The 19873-nt window shown below is 49.7% G+C and overlaps 1 protein-coding gene across 1 annotated transcript in view; it reads left to right on the top strand.

The window, feature by feature from the left end:
• The first annotated feature begins 6913 nt into the window (after positions 1-6913).
• LOC117079088 (maestro heat-like repeat family member 5) overlaps positions 6914-19873 on the top strand; it is a 71150-nt gene continuing 58190 nt past the window's right edge. Inside the window, 4 exon segments of the mRNA XM_033202703.1 lie at positions 6914-7079; positions 17311-17492; positions 18333-18478; positions 18880-19008. Coding sequence (XP_033058594.1) covers positions 7000-7079; positions 17311-17492; positions 18333-18478; positions 18880-19008 — 537 coding nt within the window. The 5' untranslated portion in view covers positions 6914-6999.

Here is a 19873-nt window from a genome sequence, read left to right as displayed (position 1 = left end):
GGAGGACCCCAGCCACAGACTGGGATGTGATCGAGCAGTCAACGCACCTGGTGTTTGAGTGTCGCTCATACCAGGCTCTCTGTTACCATAGCCTCTCGTACAGCACGGCTGCAGCACAGAGCAAGACGGGGCTTGGCCAGGGAACAGGGGCCCCTCCCCTCTCCTGGTCTCTATATTTCTGCACCTCCACCTCTCTGTGCAGTTGGCTTGAGAGGGTACCCTTCCCACTCTCCTCTGCAATGCAGCCCTTTCAGGTTCTGGCTCATACTACCTCCTCTAGGAAGCCCACCTGGCCTGCTCTGTACCTCGGAGCCTCCCAGGCCTGGCTGGCACCCCCATCAGAAGTCACCTGTTTGGATATGGTCCCTCCACTGCCTTCTGTGGGCTCCCATGTGTCCTGGTGATGACCTCAGGCTGCACACGGTCTCATGTCCAGGGCCCTGCCGTTCGAGGCCACACCCTCTGAGCAGCTTGGGCTCCAGCACCCTCACTGAGATTCCTAGGTCAGTGCCAGCCTCAGACTTAGGAAGGTGGGCATGTGGGAGGTAGGGAAGGCCAGGGTTGTCATGGCAAAACCCTGTACCCACTCTGTCTTCCCACCCACCTGAGAACCCCTCAGAACAGGCCTGGGCCACCTCCTCTGGGCCAGACTTAAAGAAAGGCCTGCCCAACCCCAGCAGGTGAGCTGGAACACTTCTCCCCAGATAAGCCACGCCCCATGCTCTCCCCCACCTCCAGCAAGAGCAAATGAGAGAGGAGAACATGGCTGGGGAGCAGCCAAGGAGATCCAGCAGAGGCCGAGGCTCTGAGCGGGACGCTCGAAACCTGTGGGCTGTGCAACCTCCTCATCTCCCTGAGCCTCGCTTGCCCGTCTGTGAAATGGGGCTGAAGACCTGAGGTGAACAGAGAAATAAATGGGCCTTTGAGAAGGGACCACACAGTATAACAAAGCTGGAATTCAACCTGCCCTTGGAACATCCCCTCACCCTGGAGGCCTGACTTCATGGCCACCTCCTGAGGGGACCTTTGTAGTTGAAGACCATCCGATCTTATGCGGGGCAGGGCGGGGCTGGGCCTGGAACCTGCCACAGGGCTTCTCTGAAAGGCACACATGTGTCTCACATTCACTGTTATAAAATGACAGACGTGGAACAGGAAATTGAGCTCCCTGCATTCCTGCATGCATGGCACCTGCACAGTTCCTTCCCATTACTGTCCTGTGTGACACCCCCCCCAGTGAGGTCACAGTGCTCGGATTGCCCCCACAGGCACAGTGCTCAGGAATGTGGAGTGTGCCTGGGATCTGCCCTCCAGCCATGAGGTCTACACCCTCTGCTTCCTCCATCCAGGCCCTGAGCGCCATCCGTGGTCCCAAGAAGCAGCGTCCCAGTGCCCTATCCAGCTTCCACCCCCAAGCCTTTCCTGAGCCCCTGCTGGGCCAGGCTCTGAGCTGGGCGTGGAGGATGGGAAGGCTGAAGCCCAGCCCTCCAGGCACCTGTAGGCAGGAGCATACCCAGCTGTCAGACCTCAGAGTCAGCCATGGTGAGTGTAGTTCTGTATTCACATGACCCACATGTGTTTTCCACCTTCCTGTGCTCCAGCCAGATGGCCCTCCGACACCAATTCTCAAGGCAGGCACAGGTCAACTTCAGCTCAGCCTGGTGCGCTGCGGCTGAGCGGCGGTCCTGAATGGCGGCTCAGCTATCAATATCATTGTGTGACTGCGAGAGGAAGAAACAGTTCATCCTGACATGCTCATTCTGCCAACCACCACTGAGCACCTCCTGGGGACCACGCCCCAGCTGGCTGGTGGCCTCTAAACCAAGCTGTGTCAGTCAGGGAGACATCTAAGCTATTGTAACAAAGCACCCCCAAATACAGTGGCTAAAACAAGACAGAACATTTGTCTCCCTCCTGCAACAGTCCAGCCAGTGCAGGCCTCAAGGGCAGCTCTGCTCCTTGGGGACAGTCAGGGGCCAAGGCTCTTTGGCCTGTGGCTCTGCCCTCACCCGGGGGTGGGTGTCCTCATCTGCAAGACTGAGGTGCAGCGGCACGTACTGCATCCCAGCCCAGGAGGGGCAAAGCAGTCATGGGCTGACAGCTTCCTATGGAGAACACAAGGAGACACTGCCCACACCACTTCTCAAATTCCAGGGCTGGGGATTTGGTCTTGTGGTCCCCCTTGGCTGCAAGAGAGGCTGGGACGTGCCATCCACTCCTGGCTGGCCATGTGCCCAGCATCTGGAGGGACAACCTTCATTTGGCAACAAGAATGAAGCCGACCCAATGCGTCTCAGTGTGGGCTCCCCTGCGGCCGAGAGTGTGCACTTCCTGGAGCTGCTGTAACTAACTACCACCAGCCTGGGTTAAAGTCACATCCCTGGGCCAAAACCAAGGAGCCAGCAGGGCCACGCTCGCCCCAGAGGCTCTGGCAGGAGCCTTCCTCACCTCTGCTGGAAGCTGGTGGCTGCCTCCCTCTAACCTCTGCCTCTGGGGCCACACAGCCTCCTTTCTGTCTGTAGTCAAACCTGCCTCTGCCTCCCTCTTGTAAGGCCACATATGATTGCATTGGGGGACCACCTGGATAATAATGTCCCTAAAGATTCTTCATTTCATCACAGCTACAATGTCCTTTTTTGCCATAAAAAGTAACAAGTACAGATTCCGGGCATGAGAACATTGATACTTTGGGGGCATTTCTTCTGCCTACCAGGCAGATCCCAAGGCAGTCACTCAGGGCAGGCGTGTTCTTGGGACGTGATCCCAGGAAACACTGTGGGATGAGGGAGGAAGAGAGACTCGGAAGGTGGGAAGCCGGAATGGCGTTGTCAAGCACCCAGCATCCTGGAAGCCACCGAGGCGTGATCCCACTGGGTCGCCCTATCAGAGGGGTAGGGCTGAGCTGTCTGTCCCCGCCCCCAAATCACGGGTCAAGGCTGCTCCCAGGAAAGCTAGATTCCCTGGTAGCTTCAGCAGTGGCCAGAGATCCCCCCAGAGAGAGAAACACAGGTGATGGCAGGTGAAGAATAGGAATGACGAGAGCCTGAGCGCAGGGTGAGGGAGCAAGAGTATCTGTGCTCAGCCCACCCTCCGGAGCCTCTTGACTGTAAGCTGGGAGGGCAACAGAGAGAACCCCAGAGGGAAATGCCGTTAGGAAAGGGAAATTTGCAGGGAGCTCTGACAGCATCGAGGTGGGGGGGGGGGGGGACACTCTGTGTCCATTCTGTGATCTGAGATGGCCTCTCAGGGAATGACGCTGAAGCAGGGGCTAGGCGGGCCTTAGGAGCCGTGTGTGCAAAGGTCCTGTGGCAGTAAAAGCCCCAGCCCCTAAGGACCATGAAACATCAGCCCAGGAGGCCTGTGGCTGGTGAGCAGTGAGCCGAGAGGAGGCCGAGGGCACGGGCGAGACAGGGGAAATGTGGGGGACGTGTAGGAGCCAGCCCCCTTCTCCCACCTGGGGCCATGGCCCGACATTCCTTCCTCTGCCATCAGCATTACCCCCTCCCCCCAGCAGTTCCCCCACTACACACTGGCCTTTGCTCTCTCCTCCAGCAGATCAGGAAGGCCCCGCCTTCCTGAGGGACAGAGAAGGGTGTCCGGCAGAGGAAGCCTATTGGTGGAGGCATGCAGGCCCCAGGCCCCAGGCCCCAGGTGGTGGCTGCCTACGGAGGAGGGAGAGCAGGCTCGGCTGGCCTCCCCAGAAAGGCCCCTCCCAGCGCTCCCCCCGCCAGGAGTTATTTTTAAAATCTCATTTTCAGAAAGCGGAGGAGAAAACCTCTTTCTTTTGCCTTTTCTCCACTCTTTTTTCTGTGAAAGTGTAGGAGCGGGTGTGGAGGAGGAGGGGAGCCCTGGAAGGCGAGGAGGAGCCCCTGGGCAGTGTCCCAGCTTGGGGACCCGGGCCTGCTGCTGACTGGGGCTGCCCCACCCTGCCAGTGGGACCCTCCCTGGGCAATCTTGGCACAGGGAATCACCCATCTGCAGGATGGGGACCCACCCAGGGCTGGAAGGTGAGCACTGTCTCTGCCCCCCAAGGGGGGCCTCAGTCCATCCCTGCTGTGCTCCTGAGAGCAGCAAGGCTCAGAGAGGACAGACCCTCCCTCAGCCGGGAGCGCAGAGCCCCGCCCGGCCACAGCTGCTAGGGAAGGGCCAGCCTTGAGGCCCTGCAGCCCCACTTGGGGATCCCAGCGCTGCCACTAGAGGCTGGGTGGGGAGGGCTCAGTGGTGGTTGTTTTTGTTTTTCTGTGGTAAGAACACTTAACATGAGATCTATGCACTTAACAAACATTTAAGTGTGCAGTGCAGCTTCGTTAACTATGGGTGCAATGTGGCACAGCAGACTTCTGCAACGTATCTTCACTGAGACTTTATCCCCATTCAGCAGCAATGCCTCCTTTCCCCTTCCCCCCTACCCCCTGCCCTGGGAACCACCATTTTACTCTCTGCTTCTGACTTTGACTCTTTTAGATTCCATGTAGAAGCAGAATCAAGCAGAATTGGCCTTTCTGGGTCTGGCTTTATTGCACTTGGCATAAAATCCTCCAGGTTTATTCACGTTGTCTCATATGGCAGGTTTCCTTCTTTTTAAAGGCTAATATTCCGTTGTGTATATATACCACATTTTCTTTCTTCATTCATCTGACCATAGACGCTGCAGGTGTTTCCATATCTTGGCTATCCTCAACAAAGCCACAGCCATCATGGGAGTGCAGCTATATCTTCAAGATCCTGGTTCCATTTCCTTTGGCTGTAACCCAGTAGAGGGATTGCTGGATCAGATGGCAGGTCTATCTTTAGTTTTCCGAGGAACCTCCGTGCTGTTTCCTATATTGGTTGCACCATTTTACATTCCCACCAACAGGGTACAAGGGTTCCCTTTCTCCACACCCCGGCCAACACTTGCCATCTTGTCTTTTTGATGCCAGCCATCCTAACAGGTGCAAAGCGATCTCACTGTGGCTTTGATTTGCATGTCCTGGTGATTAGTGATGGGCACCTTTTTATATACCAGTTGATTATTTGTCTTCTTTGGATAAATGTCGATTCATTACCCACTTCTTCATTGGCTGATTGGGTTTTCTGCTATTGAGTGACAGCAGTTCCTTATATATCTTGGATGTTAACCCCTTATCAGAGAGAGGGTTTGCAAATATTTCCTCCCATTCCACAGGCTGCTTTCCATTTTGTTGTTTCCTTCGCTGTGCAGAAGCTTTTGAGTTTGGTGTCGTCCCACTTGTCTATTTTTGCTTTTTCGCCTGTGCTTTGGCTTCATATCCAAAAACTCATTGCCAAGACCCATGTCAAACAGCATTTCCCCTGTTTTTCTCTAGGAGTTTTACAGCTTCAGGCCTTACGTTTACGTCTTCTGTGGGGGTGTCCACTGGTCAAACAGGGCCACTGTCTCCTGGAAAGGGAACTTCAAGGAGTCAGGCCTTGGGGCAGCAGCCAGGGGAACTGGTAGTGGGACCCAGCTGAACGAGGAGCATGGGTGTCCACCTGGCCCCTCCTGTCACCTCCAGTCAAAGCACAGCCCCCATCGTCCCGCCACCCAGTCAGGCCCAGCACGGTTGAACAAACCATATCGAGAATAAATGCTATGGGAGCCCAAAGAAATCAGGGATGGCTTCCCCAAGGAGGTGACCTGGGTGGGAGTCTCCAAGGACAGATAGGAAAGGGCAAAAATGCTCTTTCTTTAGGAAAGTGTGGGGCAGGGCGCATTCCAGGAGGAAAGCACTGCACAAAGCCTCAAACCTGGCTGCAGCCTAGGAACCCCAGGGAGTTGGGCAGGGACAGAGGGAAGGAGCCGGAGAGGCTAGGAAGCTGCCCCTTCCTCATTGAGTCCGGCCCTTCCTCATTGCAGGCGAATAGCAGGAGGGGGAACAGCCTATGCAAAGGCTTGGTGGTGGGACCCACGTGGCGCCCTCAGGCAGTCACTGCTCCCAGGGTGTAGTGCCTGCAGCCCCAGGTCTAAGACGGTGGGATGCCAGGCACCCCTACTGATGACGCCCTGTCTGCGGGTCTCTGGCTGGAGGGAGGGTGCGGCGGGGAGAGCGCGTGGGCTGAGTGGCACGTGTGCCTCTCACAGGCCCCCGGTTCAGGCCGTGCCCTCCCGCCGCGCGAGTCCTGCCTGGACCCGCAGCGCCATCTGCCGGCCGCGCGGGAGGCCGGGTCGCGGAGCCGGCGGCGGGGAGGAAGGGGGTGCCACTGGTCCAGGGGACTCGTCCTCACGCTAGACTTGGATCTAGGGACTTGAGTTTGATACTCATTTCCACCAGTGTGACCAGTCACTGGCTCCTGGCCGTCTCTGAGCTCCGCCCCAATCCCGGGGCGGTGAGCAGGGAGAGGCCCAGGCCGCTAGAGGAGAAAGCGGCCACTCTGACCCTCGGTCCTGCTCCAGTGTTACAGATGGGGAGGAGTGCACTGTGAGGCGCGGCGAGGTTCCCGGGCACGCGGTCAGCAGAGAGGGGAATGGATTTGATTCAGGACAGCCTGCCCAGCCCCACAGGCTGAGCTCCCAGGCTGTCCCCGCTCCTAGTTCCTTCCACTGGAGAGGATCCCAGAGGAGTCAAGCACCAGCACCCAGAGGGGAGCCCAGCACATCGCAGGTGTTCAGACTCAGGCCCAGAGGGGAAGTCACAGCTCCAGTCCCGGGACCTGTCACCCGCACAGGGACCTGGACTTCGCAAACAAATAGCCCAGGCCAGATCATCCACGGGTCTCCCAGGAGACAACTGAGGCCCAGAGAAGGAAGGGGCAGGGCCGGGACCCCTTGAGGACACGTCTGAGCACGCACGCACAAACACAGGCACACACGCATGCCTGCTGTCCCCACAACACAGACCCTAGAAAGGACGCTGTGGACACTGGAACCATTGTGACCTCAGGGGTGAGGTCAGGCCTGCCAGGGCGGGGGAGGGTCAGTGCCAGAGACAGGGCCAGCCCACAGGCGTGAGGCCAGAGCTAGTGGTGGGTTCCTGTGGGTCTCTGCACTGCGCCCCAACCATGGACGGGCAGTGTTCTGAAAGGCCACATAGCCGCACCCCGACGGGTAGAATGTCGTCAGCCGTGTCCCAAAACTCCAGGTCAGCTCAGCACCAGCAGGGACCCTCTGACCCCGACCAGTACTCAGCCTTATCTGTCAGGGGATCCTCCCTGCAGGCCATCCAGGGGCCCCAGTGCTGAGGAAGAAGGGTCCTGCCCCCAGGAGCAGCCTGCCGGGGTTGGAGTGGGGATCAGGTTGGAGGAGAAGAGGCCAGGAGGGCAGAAGTTTAAACTGGAGTGAGAGCCTTGCCCACATAGCCTGCACCTGTGAGGGCCAGAGGGACCATGGCCTGTGTCACCAGCAGTGCCTGCAGGCTGTGTGAACGGGTCAGTGACTGGATGGACAGACTGTCCACCTGTTTCTCTGAGCCTCGGCTTCTATTCAGCACAATGGAGATGATATCACAGCAAGTGTTTCTGCAGGGATTTAAGGTACATGAATAAAGGAAGGTTCCTCCACAGCCTTCCAGGGTCCCCAGGGTGCCCCAGTGTCCCAGGGACCTGGACAGACATAAAGGGCATCTCTACCTTCCTGTGTCTGACAGGCAAGTCAGAGCTGTCTGGTCCCCAGCCCAGTGCCTCACCTGCTCCCTCTATAGGGACCCAAAGCAGGTTCTGCTGTACAGACACTCATCTACCCGGGCTGGGGCCCACAGCCAAGCCATGGGTTCAGAGTAGGCTTCCCAGTTGCAGTCCACGCTGGTGAATGTTCTGGGAGTGTCTCGGTACCTGCCTGTGAACTCAGGCATTTCCAGCCTTCGCAGTCCCGGTTTGAATGTTGTCAGGCCTCCCTTCTCTGCCATAGCTTCTGTTGCTAAGCCAAGAGTGCTCCTCTGCAGATGTTTGCTAATAGTGTGTTCACATCGTTTATCTATCTTTAAAAATACATTTAGCTCTGGAAGCCACAGGGGCTGTGATGTGGGTTTAGAGGGGCAAGGGACGGGCCTCGCTGGTGCCTGCGGCCCGTGCTGTGGCCACTGCTGTGCCTGGGGGAAGCCGGGCTCTAGCTCCAACAGGATCCTCACTCCCACGCCCAGAGTCGGCCCCAGCCAGGTGTGTCTGGAAGGTCACCCTTTCCAGGATGAGGGAACTGGCTAGTTTTCGGAGAGGCCACAGGAAGGAGGCAGCTTCCAGAAGGGATAAACTGTGTGTTGACCTCTCAAGGTCAAGACGGCAGGGTTTGAGGGCCTCCCCAGAGCTGCCCTGGCCCTGAGATGCCAAGAGATGCCAGAACATGTGATCTCCAGGACGCAGGCTCTGGAGCTCTTCCTACTGCAAAGCTCAGATGCGCAGAAATGCAGCTTCTCAGGCAACCCCAACCTTACGATGCAGTTATGGGATGGAGAAGACTGGTGGGTGTCCACCTACAGCTCTGGCAAGGGGACAGAAAGAAAGGCGGAGAAGGAGACATACTCTGGGCAGAGGGGCCAGGGAAGCAGAGCCTCACAGGGTCCACCAGAAGGCGTTTGGGAAGCTGGATCTGGTGTGATGATTGCAGGGGACAGACTGGATCCTGGAGAGATGGGAGGGCTGTCACAGTGCCATGTCCAAGGTCAGGACTGGGCCGGTGGTGGCTCTGGACACATCCCCTGCTATGAAGCACTCCATTCATTCCGCCAGTATTTGCTGGGCACCTGCTGCGTGGACCAGGTGTTCTAGGTGTCGGGGATACTGCTGTGAACAAAAGAGATAAAGACCCTGTCCTCATGCCTTACCTTCCAGGGAGGGAGACTGCCAGTGAGACCAGAAGCAGGAAAGTAAAGGATATGATGTTACAGGGCAAAAAGGGACGTGGAAAAAAGAGAGGATGGGGAGGAGGAAGTGTGGGGTGTGGATTTTAAATCAGTTCTTCAAGAAGGTGACAACTGAGCAAAGACTAAAATCAGGTGAGGGACTGAGCCAGGCAGCCATCTGGAGGAAAGGTGTTCCCAGACGGAAAGAGTGGCCACGCGAAGGTCCAGAGGTAAACGTGCTCCCAGTGGTGGGAGCGCCCCACCACCGCGGTGGAATAGGCAAGGGAGAGCGGAAGGAAATAAGGGCAGAGAGACCACCTTTGCTCTTATGTGTCTTTTTTCTTTTCCATTACAGTATGTTTACAGATGATAAAATTCACTATTTTTAGCTTATAGCTCTCAAATTTTGATAAATGTAGATAGTCATGGACCCACCATCACAAACAAAATATGGCAGTGGGTACATGACCCCCAGACAGCTCCGCCTCCCAGACACTCCCTCCTGTCCCTTGGAGGTGAACTCTCTCCAACTCCCAGTCCTTGGGAACCACTGACCTGCTTTCTGTCTGTAGTTTCACCTTTTTCAGAATGTCATAAAAGTGAAATGACACCACATGTAGCTTGTGGAGTCCGGTTTCCCTCCTGGAGCATCCGTGTTTTCGTGATTATCAGTGATTCACCTCTCTTGTTGCTGAGTAACTTTACTGTGAATGTGACATGGTTTGTTTATGCATTCCCAGGGTGAAGGACATTTGGATTATTTCCATGTGGAGACCTCATAAATAAAGCCAGTATGAATGTTTGTGTATATATTTTAGTCAGTAGTCGTTTCGCTTGAGTGAATGCCTAGGAGTGGGTAGCTGAGCTGTTTGGTAAGTGTACATTGACTTTATTAGCAACTACCAGGCTACCTTCCAAGAGGGCTATGGCACTGTGCATTCCCACCAGCAGTGCATGGAAGCCCAGAGCTATTCCGCAACCTCACCAGCACTTGGTATTTCCAGTGTCTCTGATTGTAGCCGTTTCAGTAGACGTGTGGTGATAGTTCACTGTGGTGTTAGTTGGTTTCCCTCATGAGGAATGGTGAGTGCTTTTCAGGTGCTTCTTTGCCATCCGTCTGCCTCCTCTGAAGCCTTGTCCCAGTCTGCTGCCTGTGTTTTCTTAGGCTGCTTTGCTTTGTTTTGTTTTGAGAGTTCCTTCCATATTCTGGAGATAGTCCCTTATCAGATATGTGATTTGCAAATACTGCCTCCAAGTCTACAGCTGCTCATTTCTTAATGCATATCCCTTAATCTAAATAAAAGAGAGGGGGACCAGGTGCAGTGGCTCATGCCTGTAATCCCATCACTTTGGCAGGTGGAAGCAGGAGGATCATTTGAGCCCAGGAGTTCAAGACCAGCCTGAGCAATATACAGAGACCCTGCCTCTAGAGTAAAAAAAATTTAAAAATAGGCAGACAAAGTGGCTTGCAACTGTAGTCCTAGCTACTTGGGAGGCTGAGGCAGCATCATCTCTTGAGCCTAGGAGTTCGAGGCTACAATGAATGAGCTATGATTGTGCCACTGCACTCCAGCCTGGGCAGCTTTCTCTCTAGAAAACAAAAATAAAATAAAGACAGAGGGGATCTCTAAAAGAAAGTGATATTTATTCAGGAATAGACATGGCAATAGTAATACGTGTGCCATAGTAAACCACATGCCTATTCAAGGCTGGGGCAAGGGTAAGTTTTTAAAGGCAAAATTAAAATGATTGATTATGTAAGTTGTTCTGAAATAATAATTCTTGGCTACAAGCGTCAGTAACAAGGGTGGGGTGAGTCCTACGTTGCAAAGACAGTTTTCTGGGTAGACAAACTCACAGAAGTATTTGTGTGTGTGTGTAAGGTTGCAATTGGCCTTTGTGCAAAGTTGTGGGTTTTGCAGAGTCTTCTGTGATAGTTCTTGCTGTCAGGCATTTGTGCATGAGACCCATTCCTTTATGGCTTCCTCCAGCCCCATTTATCAGAGTTTTAACACAGTGACTCCATTTTGATTCCAACAAGTTTCACGTATCTTTCAAAAAGCAGAAGTTTTTAATTTTTATGAAATCAAATTTATCATTTCTTCTTTTATATAGTGCTTTTGGTGTCACATCTAAGAAATCTTTGTCTAACCCAAGATCATAAAGATTTCCTCCTGTATTTTCTTCTGAAAGTTTTAGAAGTTTAGGTCTTACTTTTGGGTCTTTTTGATCTTTTTGAGTAAATTTTTACATACGATTTGAGGAATGGATTAGGGGTTATTTTTTGCATGTGTCTATCCAATTATTTCAGCACCATCTGTTGAATGCTTTTTTAATAGAGTTGCTCTTGCACCCTTATCAAAAATCAGCTGAAGCCAGGCACAGTGGCATGCATCTGTAGTCCCAACTACTCAGGAGGCTGAGGCAGGAGAATTGCTTGAGTCCAGGAGTTCAAGACTGCAGTGAGCTATGACCACACCACTATACTCCAGCCTGAGCAACAGAGTGAGACCCTATCTCTAAACAAAACAAAACAAAAAGAATCAATTGACCTTATATGTGTGGGCCTTTTTCTGGAATCCATGTTCTGTTACACATATTTATATTTATGGGCTTCTATCAATATTACATTGCCTTGATTACTATAGTCTTGACATTGGTAATGGTCCTCCAATTTGGTTCTTCTTCAAAATTATTTTGACTATCCTAGTTTCTTTACCTTCCCATATGAATTTTAGAAACAGCTTGTTGGTTACTACCAAAAAAATTCCTGCTGGGGTTTTTATTGAAATTGCGTTGAATATTTAGATAAAGTTAGAAAAAATTAACATCTCAACAATATTGAGTCTTCCAATCCATGAACATGGTATATCTATTTATCTTCTTGATTTATTTTATCAATATTTTGTAGTTTACAGTATATAGACCTTGCAATTGTTGTTAGATTTATGCCTAAATAACTCATGATTTTTGGTGCTAGTGTACATGGTACCTTTTTTATTTCAGTTCCCAATTGTTCATTGCCAGTATGCATAAATATGAATATTTTTTATTGACCTTACAATTTGTAAATTTGCTGAACTTATTTTTTAGTTCTAGTAGGCTTTTCTGTAGATTTGGAATTTTCCACTTGTACAATAATGCCTTCTACAAATAAAAATAGTTTGCTTCTTCTTTTCCAGGCTGTATGACTTTTATTCCTTTTTCTTGACTTCTTACATTGATTAAGTCCACAGTCTAATGTTGAATGAGAGGGGTAAGAGCAGACTTCTTGCCTCATTCCCAGTCATGTGGAAAAATATTCAGCCTTTTACCATAAAGTATGATATTAGCTGTAGGATTTTTATAGATACTCTTTATCAGCTTGAGGAAGTTTTTATGTTTATTTTTGAATAGATGTTTAGTTTTACCAAATGTTTCTCTGCATCTATTGAGATCATTATATTTTCTTTCCTTAGTCAGTCAATCTAGTGAATTACACTGACTGATTTTCAAATATTTAGCTAGCCTTGTATTCCCAGGATAAGCCCCACTAGGAGACGATGGATAAGTTTTTCTGTATACTTTGAATTGTTTTGTTAAGAAAGTTTGTGTCTGTTCATGGAAGATATTAGGCTGTAGTTTTCTTTATTTCCAATATCTTTATCTAGTTTTGGTGTCAGGTTTTGCCTCATGGAATGGTTGAGAAGTTTTCCCTCCTCTTCAATTTTGTGGAAGAGTTTGTAGTATTTGTATTATTTCTTCCTGAAACACTTGATAGAATTCAAGAGTGAAGCCAACACAGCCTAAAATTTTCTTTGTGGGACAGTTTTCAACTACACATTCAATTTTCATAATATAGGGTTATTCTTGTTATTTAATTCTTGAGTAAGCGTTGGTATTTTATGACTCTAAGAAATGAGTCCATTTCATCTATGTCACCAAGTTTATTGGCACAAAGTTATTCAGAATATCCCTTCATTATTCTTTTAATGTCTGTAGAACCTATAATGATGTACCCACTCTTATTGATGTTAATAATCTGTGTTTTCACTTTTTTGCCCTAATAAATCCTGCTAGTGGTTTATCAATGTTTTCATCTTTTCAAAAAAAATCACCTACTGGTTTCATTGATTTTCTCTATTCTTTGTTATTTTCTATTCATTAATTTTTGCTCTACGTTTTTTCTTGAGTTTAATATGCTGGGTTTTTTCCTAATTTATTCAGTTACAAGCTGATTTCAGACCTTCATTCTTTTCTAATACAGGTGTTTTAATGCTGCACCCCAGGAATTTTGATATGCTGTGTTTTCACTTCCGTTTTGTTCAAGATACCTTTTACTTTCATTACCATTTATTTCTTCTTTACCTATGGATTATTTAAAAGTATGTTGTTTAGTTTCCCAATACTTAGGTATTTTCCACCTATCTTTCTGTTACTGATTTCCAATTTAATTTCATGGGGTCAGATATCATGTTTTGTTGGATCTGAATCTTTCCCAACTTGCTAAGACTTTTTATGGCACGGAATATAGTCTGCCTTGGTCAATGTACCATGTGTATTTGAAAATAAAGTTTATTCTTTTGTGGTTCTATAAATGTCAGAGTTCTATAAATGTCAATTCAGTTATGTTGGTTAATAATTGTTTGAGCCTTTTATATTCTTACTGATTACCTGTCGACTTATTTTATCAGTTATCTATAGATGGGTATTGAAATTTTCAACTAAGATTGTTGACTTGTCTGTTTTTCCTTCCAGCTCTAACTTCTTTGCTTTATGTGTTTTGAAGTTCTGTGACTAGATGCATAAACATTTAAGATTTTTATATCTCCTTGATTAGTGAACTCTTTCTCTTTATCCCTGTTATTTACTCTAAAATATACTTTGCCTGATGTTAATATAACCACACAGTGTTAGCATGACATATCGTTTTCCATCCTTTTACTTTTGATTGATTGGTATCTGCTATATTTCAAGTGGATTTTGTATAGGCAGTGTACACTTGGCTCTTGCTTTTTTGTTCAATTTGACAATCTCTGCTATTTGATTGTGGTGCTTTAATCATTTATATTTAATACAACTATTGATATGATTTGGTTTTAGTCTACCATCTTGCAACTTGTTTTCTCTTTGTCTCATCTCTTTTTGCGCAATGTTTTTCTCTTCTTCTGCCTTTATTTGCATTGGGTATTTTTTATGACTCCACTTTCTCTCCTTTGTGGACTTGCTAGCCACACATATTTTGTTTTGTGTCATTTTATTATTTAGTCATTGCTTTTGGGTTTCTAGTACACATGTTAACTTATCTCAGTCTACCTTCAAGTGAAATTATACCTTCAAGTAAAATTAAAGTATAAGCATCTTCCAACATTTTGTTTTCATTTCCCCCTCCTGGCTTTTGTGCTATTATTGTTATATATTTTACTTCTATATTTGTTATAAACCCACAATGCATTATTATTTTTACTTTAAATTTTAAAAATAAAAAAATTGGCCGGGCGTGGTGGCTCACGCCTGTAATCCCAGCACTTTGGGAGGCCGAGGCGGGTGGATCACAAGGTCAGGAGATCGAGACCACGGTGAAACCCCCTCTCTACTAAAAATACAAAAAAAATTAGCCGGGCGTGGTGGCGGGCGCCTGCAGTCCCAGCTACTCAGGAGGCTGAGGCAGGAGAATGGCATGAACCCGGGAGGCGGAGCTTGCAGTGAGCGGAGATCGCGCCACTGTACTCCAGCCTGGGCTACAGAGTGAGACTCTGTCTCAAAAAATAAATAAATAAATAAATAAATAAAATTCTATTTACCTACATTTTTCCCATTTCCAGTGCTCGTTATTCTTTTGCATAGTTTTCTATTTCCATCTGTTGCCATTTTCCTTCTGTCTGGAAGACTTTCTCAAACATTTTTTGTAGTACAGGACTCCTGATGATAACTTCTTCTGGTTTTTGTGTACATGAAAAGTGTTTTTATATCACCTTCCGTTTCTAAAGATATTTTCTCTAGGTATGGAATTCCAGCTTGGCAGGTTGTTGTTTCGTTTTGTGTTTTCTTTCAGGGCTTTAAATTGTTGCGCTACTATCTCTTGGCTTGCACTGATTTCAACAAGAACTGTGTTCTCATTTTTCATTCCTTTCATGTGTCTTTTTTCTATGGCTGTTTTTAAGATTTGCTCTTATAATTGGTTTGGGGCAATATTATTTCAATGTGTCTTCATGTAGTTTTCTTTGTATTTCTTTTGCTTGGATTTCGTTGAATTTCCTGGATCTGTGGATTTATAGTTTTCATCAAATTTGTAAAATGTTTAGGTATTATTTCCTCAAATATGTTTTCTTTCCCTTTCCTTCTCCTGTGGGGATGCAAATTCCACATAAAAATGCCATGTGATGTTGTCCCACATCTCACTAATGCTCTGTTTTATTTTTTCCAGTCTTTTTTCTCTATATGTTTCATTTTTCGATAGTTTCTATTGCTGTGTCTCCAGGTTCACTCATCTTTGCTTCTACATTGTCTAATCTCCTGCTAAACTAGTGTATTCATAATATGAAATGTATTCTTCATTGTTTTATATTTCCCATGTCTCTCCTTACCATGCTTATGTTTTGCTCTACCATGCTGAACATGAGAAATATATTATTAACAGTAATGGCAAAAATCACAATTACTTTTGCACCAGCCTTATAACTGTTTTAATGTCCTTGTCTACTAATTATATCATTTCTGTGTTTGTTTAAATTAATTGATTTTTCTTCTCATTAGGGATTTTTTTGTTTTGTTTTGTTTTGTTGTTGTTGTTGTTGTTCGTTTCTTTCCACGCCTAGCAAATTTTTGATTGGATGCTAGACATTGTGAATTTTGCCTTGTTGGGTACTGGATATTCCTGTACTTTTTAAATATTCTTCAGGTTTGTTCTTTAACACAATTAAATTACTTGAAAAGTTTGATTCCTTTGAGGCTTTGATTTTAAAGCTTTAGTAGGAAGAGCCAAAGCATTGTTGTTTAGGGCAGATTTTTTTCCCCCGTTACTGAGGTCATACCATTAACACTCTACCTAATGCCCTGGGAATTACCAGGTTTTCCACTCTTGCTGATGAGAAAAGGAACTCTCCCTAGCCCTGTGTGAGTTCCAAAGATTGTTCCTCCTACCCCTTTTGGAGCTTTGTGGTTCTTTTCTCAAATGTATTGAGCTCAGATGAAGACGGGGAATGCAGGGGATCCCCTGCAAAGCACCAGAACTCTATCTCCTCCTTGTGCAGCTCTCTCCTGTGACTCTTCCCAGCAAACTCCAGCCACTTTGGCTCCCCCAGACTTTCACATCCACTTCCTCAACTCAGAGAGAGTACTGGACTTTATTGGGCTCCCCCTCCCTGCACTGCAAACTGGAAACTTCCCAGGCAGCTGGCTGTGGCCATGCTGGGCTCACCTTGCTGGTTTTCCATTTTCAGGGATCTTCGTCCTGTGCTGCTGTTGTCTGATGTCTGATAATCATGGTTTTGTATATTTTTCCAATTTTTGAGTTGTTTAAGACAGGAGGGTGAAGCTGGTCCTTGTTACACCCTCATGGATGGAAGCATCAGTGTCTTATATGTCATTTTCAGGACTTTGGGTTTTACTCTGAGTGAAATGGGAGGCATATGGGTAGATTTTGAGTGGCATGATCTGACATGCATCCCTCCCATGGTAGGACAAAGGAATGGGTAAAATATTGAGAGACGAACTGTCTTCTGATATACCACAGAATTCACTGATTTGATTTGCTGACTTTATCTCATTCATTGATGCATCTCAGGAGCCTAGAACATGTCCCACCCATGGTAGGCACCTGGGAAGTGGGTACTGAGAGTGAACAAATGAATAAGTCAGGAAGTGGGTGGAGCAGGAGCCTGTTCCTGCCCCAGGAGCCCATGGGCAGGAGTTGTGATGGGGGACCAGGCTTGGGCAGCATCCCTGAATGGAAGGACATGGTCTCTTTTGGCCCCTTACGGCCACTAACACAGCCTGAGATAGTGCTTTCCCCACGTTTGCAAGAGAAGAGGAAGGAGAGGAGGAGAAGGCAGAGGCCAGCTTGGAGGAAGGAGGGGAGGCCTTCCTTGGAGGCCCCTGCATCCTCCCTTGCTCTGTTCTCACTGCTCCTGCAGCTCCCCTGCTCCCCTCGGGGACTTCACCAGTGATGTCTGGGTGACAGGAGCAGTCTCACATGTGGTCAGAATGAGATTGGCTCTCTCAAGTCAAGAGCCTGAGCTAGGGATGCCATACTCTGAACCCTGCAACGTCCCACCAGCCATGTCTGTCTCGAACTCAACCTCAGAACCTGACACTTGCTGGGAGGCCAGGCCTCACCAGGCCTACAGGTGATGCTGCCTACTCAACAGTGCCCCTGAGGCCTCGAGACTCCTGCCCTCCTCCCAGGGCCCAGCCAGTCCATTGAATGGAAGGACAAACACATGGAAAGACGTAGCTGAGCCCGATGGAAGCCAGTGCTGCGCTCAGCACCCCCTGTACTAACGCAGAAATACACACACACGTTCAGACGCTGACACCCAGGGTCCCTCCTCCATTTCAGAATCTCCCTCCCTGTCTCCACATCCACGAAGGACTCATCTTACATGAAGGCACCCCAGGGCTCTACCTGCAGGGACAGATGGTCACACCCCACCACCATCCTGCTTCATAAGTCGCAGAGCAGCCAGGCCGCACTGATGCCACAGGAGCACGGGATGTTCATGGCGGAGGCCTACAGTGCAGGTGACTGCCAGCCCTGGGCTCAGACAGGCAGGGGTGGGTCAGCCCAGATGGGGTCAGGCTCCAGCAGATCCCATGTCCCTCCACCAACAGCAGTCCTGAGGGTGACGACCAGAGGGAGTCTCTGCTCCAAGAACTTGAGGGTATCAAGTGGTGTAGATATAGTGAAGCTTTCAGCAGAGAACCCTGCACACATGACTTGGCCTCTTCATGCCTCCTGAAGCACTGTCCAAAGCCTAAATAATGCCCCAGTTCACCCTATACCCCACCTCCGCTATCCTCCCATTCCCTTTCACACCTCAGAACCGCAGTCCAGGCCTGGTCCCTCCCTTATTCAAACACCATTGAATGCTGGATGACTGGACAGATGGTGAGAGGATAGGATGGATGGGAAGATGGAGGGATGAATTCATAACTGGTTGGGTGGGTGAATAAATTTATGAATAGCTGAATGTTGGGTGGATGGGCAGGTAGATGAATGGAAAGATAGATGAGCAGGTGGGTTAGTAGATGGAAGGATGGACAGATGGGACGTGTGGGTGGATGGACAGATGGCTGGATGGACAGGTGGATGAGTGGATGAGTGGATGATGGGCAGATGGGAATATGAATCGTGAGCGAGGACATGCTCACACACCTGCACTCCTGCTCCTTACCTATGTTGAACCCCAGAAAGTCCATTTGGACAGTCAGGAGGTCCTGGACTTCTTATGCATCCATTCCCCAGTTCTCATTTTCAGAGTACTCCTTCCATCCCCAGACCCACCTCCTGCCCACCCAGCCTGGCTGCCACAGTGTGAGCTACCCACAGCCTGCTCACACGTGCCTTCTTGCCAACCTTAGCCATCTGCCTCAAGATGCTGCAGGACATGAACAGTGCTGACCTCTTCCACTTGAAGTACATCATCAAGAAGATCAAGAACATGGCTCATGGCTCCCCCAAGCTGGTGATGGAAACCATCCACGACTACTTCATAGACAACCCGGAGGTGGGGACAGCTTGGGCCACTGGGGCAGGCACAGGGGGCAGAGCGGGAGGGTGGGACCCCAAGGTGGGCTCAAACCCTGGATCCTGCCTAGAACAGCTACATGACTTGGGGCAAGTCTCAATTTCCTTACATGTCAAATGGGCCGAGTGGGGAGGGAGAAACACTGGACCTGCATGCATTGACCAGCCTCGGAATGCGCTCATGAGATGGTGATCCTGACCCTCACAGGTGGAGAAACTAAGGCATAGGGAGGCCAAGGGATTTGCCTGGAGTCATAGAACCATGAAGTGGCAGAAATAAATGGCTCCTCTCACACCCCTCCCTGTCCACGCCCCTGCCCACATCTCCCACACAATCTGACCTGTTCTGTCCCCAAGCCACCATTGCTCTGCCATCCGCAGATCTCCAGCAGGCACAAGTTCCGGCTGTTCCAGACCCTGGAGATGGTCATCGGGGCCAGTGACGTCCTGGAGGAGACCTGGGAGAAAACCTTCATGCAGCTCGCCCTGGAGAACATGACCAAGGCCACGGTGGGCCTCCCCTCCCCCAGCAAGTGGGCCAACCCCCGACGAGTTCTGGGAATGCCAGCGGCTGCCCCAGGGACCCGAGTGATGCTAGGCGTGCCCAGCCTTGTGAAGCCATTTCCATCCAGTGACTCGCGTTCTCACCCCCAGCCCTTCAGCGGGACAATCACACTTTTCCATCTCACTTTCCCATGTCAGGAAGGTGAGGCTCAAGAGAGCACTGTTTGTCTGAGGCCAAGGGGCCCATAAGTCGGGGGGGGGCCCTCTCCCCCAAGGAGGTCTCTCCCTGCAGCAGGCTATGGTTCCCCTCTGCACCACCTTCCTCACCATTGCATGGCAGCTGCCTGCAGCCCAGCTTCTGGAAGTCCTGCTGCAAGTCTAACCCAGGCTGCAGGCTGTAACTCTGCCCTTGGCCTCTACCTCCTGGGTTCTGCTTGATGGAGACTTGGGGGTCTGGACCTGGACCCCCACCCACCCCACCCCACCCACAGCTTGCAGTCCGAGAGCCGGCCCCGGCCGCCAAGTCTCCACTCCAAGGTGGCTTAGACTGACTAGGCCAGAGCGGCCCCAGGGGACACCTTAATACACACACACACCAGGGTGCCCCACGATGCAGGAGTAGACACCATTTACCCTCCGTGTGCTGCCGAGTCTTAGTTCATGTGATCGTGCAGGAGGCAAAGGCCACTGAAAGTTCTTTAATACTCAAAGCTCCTCCCAAAGCGAGAGGCACAGCACAGTACACCCCACAGGGCCACACAGGCCTATCCCACGCAGGGTCAGGAAGCAGATGAGGGACCATCTGAACATGCCTTCAGGGCCATGGTGGCAGGAAGTAACGAAGTAGAGACGTCCCCTAGGAGCTACAGGG

This window comes from Trachypithecus francoisi, unplaced genomic scaffold (genome assembly GCF_009764315.1).
Source record: "Trachypithecus francoisi isolate TF-2019V2 unplaced genomic scaffold, Tfra_2.0 Lachesis_group7, whole genome shotgun sequence".
Taxonomy (NCBI): domain Eukaryota; kingdom Metazoa; phylum Chordata; class Mammalia; order Primates; family Cercopithecidae; genus Trachypithecus; species Trachypithecus francoisi.
The sequence above is the reverse complement of the archived record's forward strand: the minus strand, read 5'-3'. Positions and strand labels throughout refer to the sequence as shown.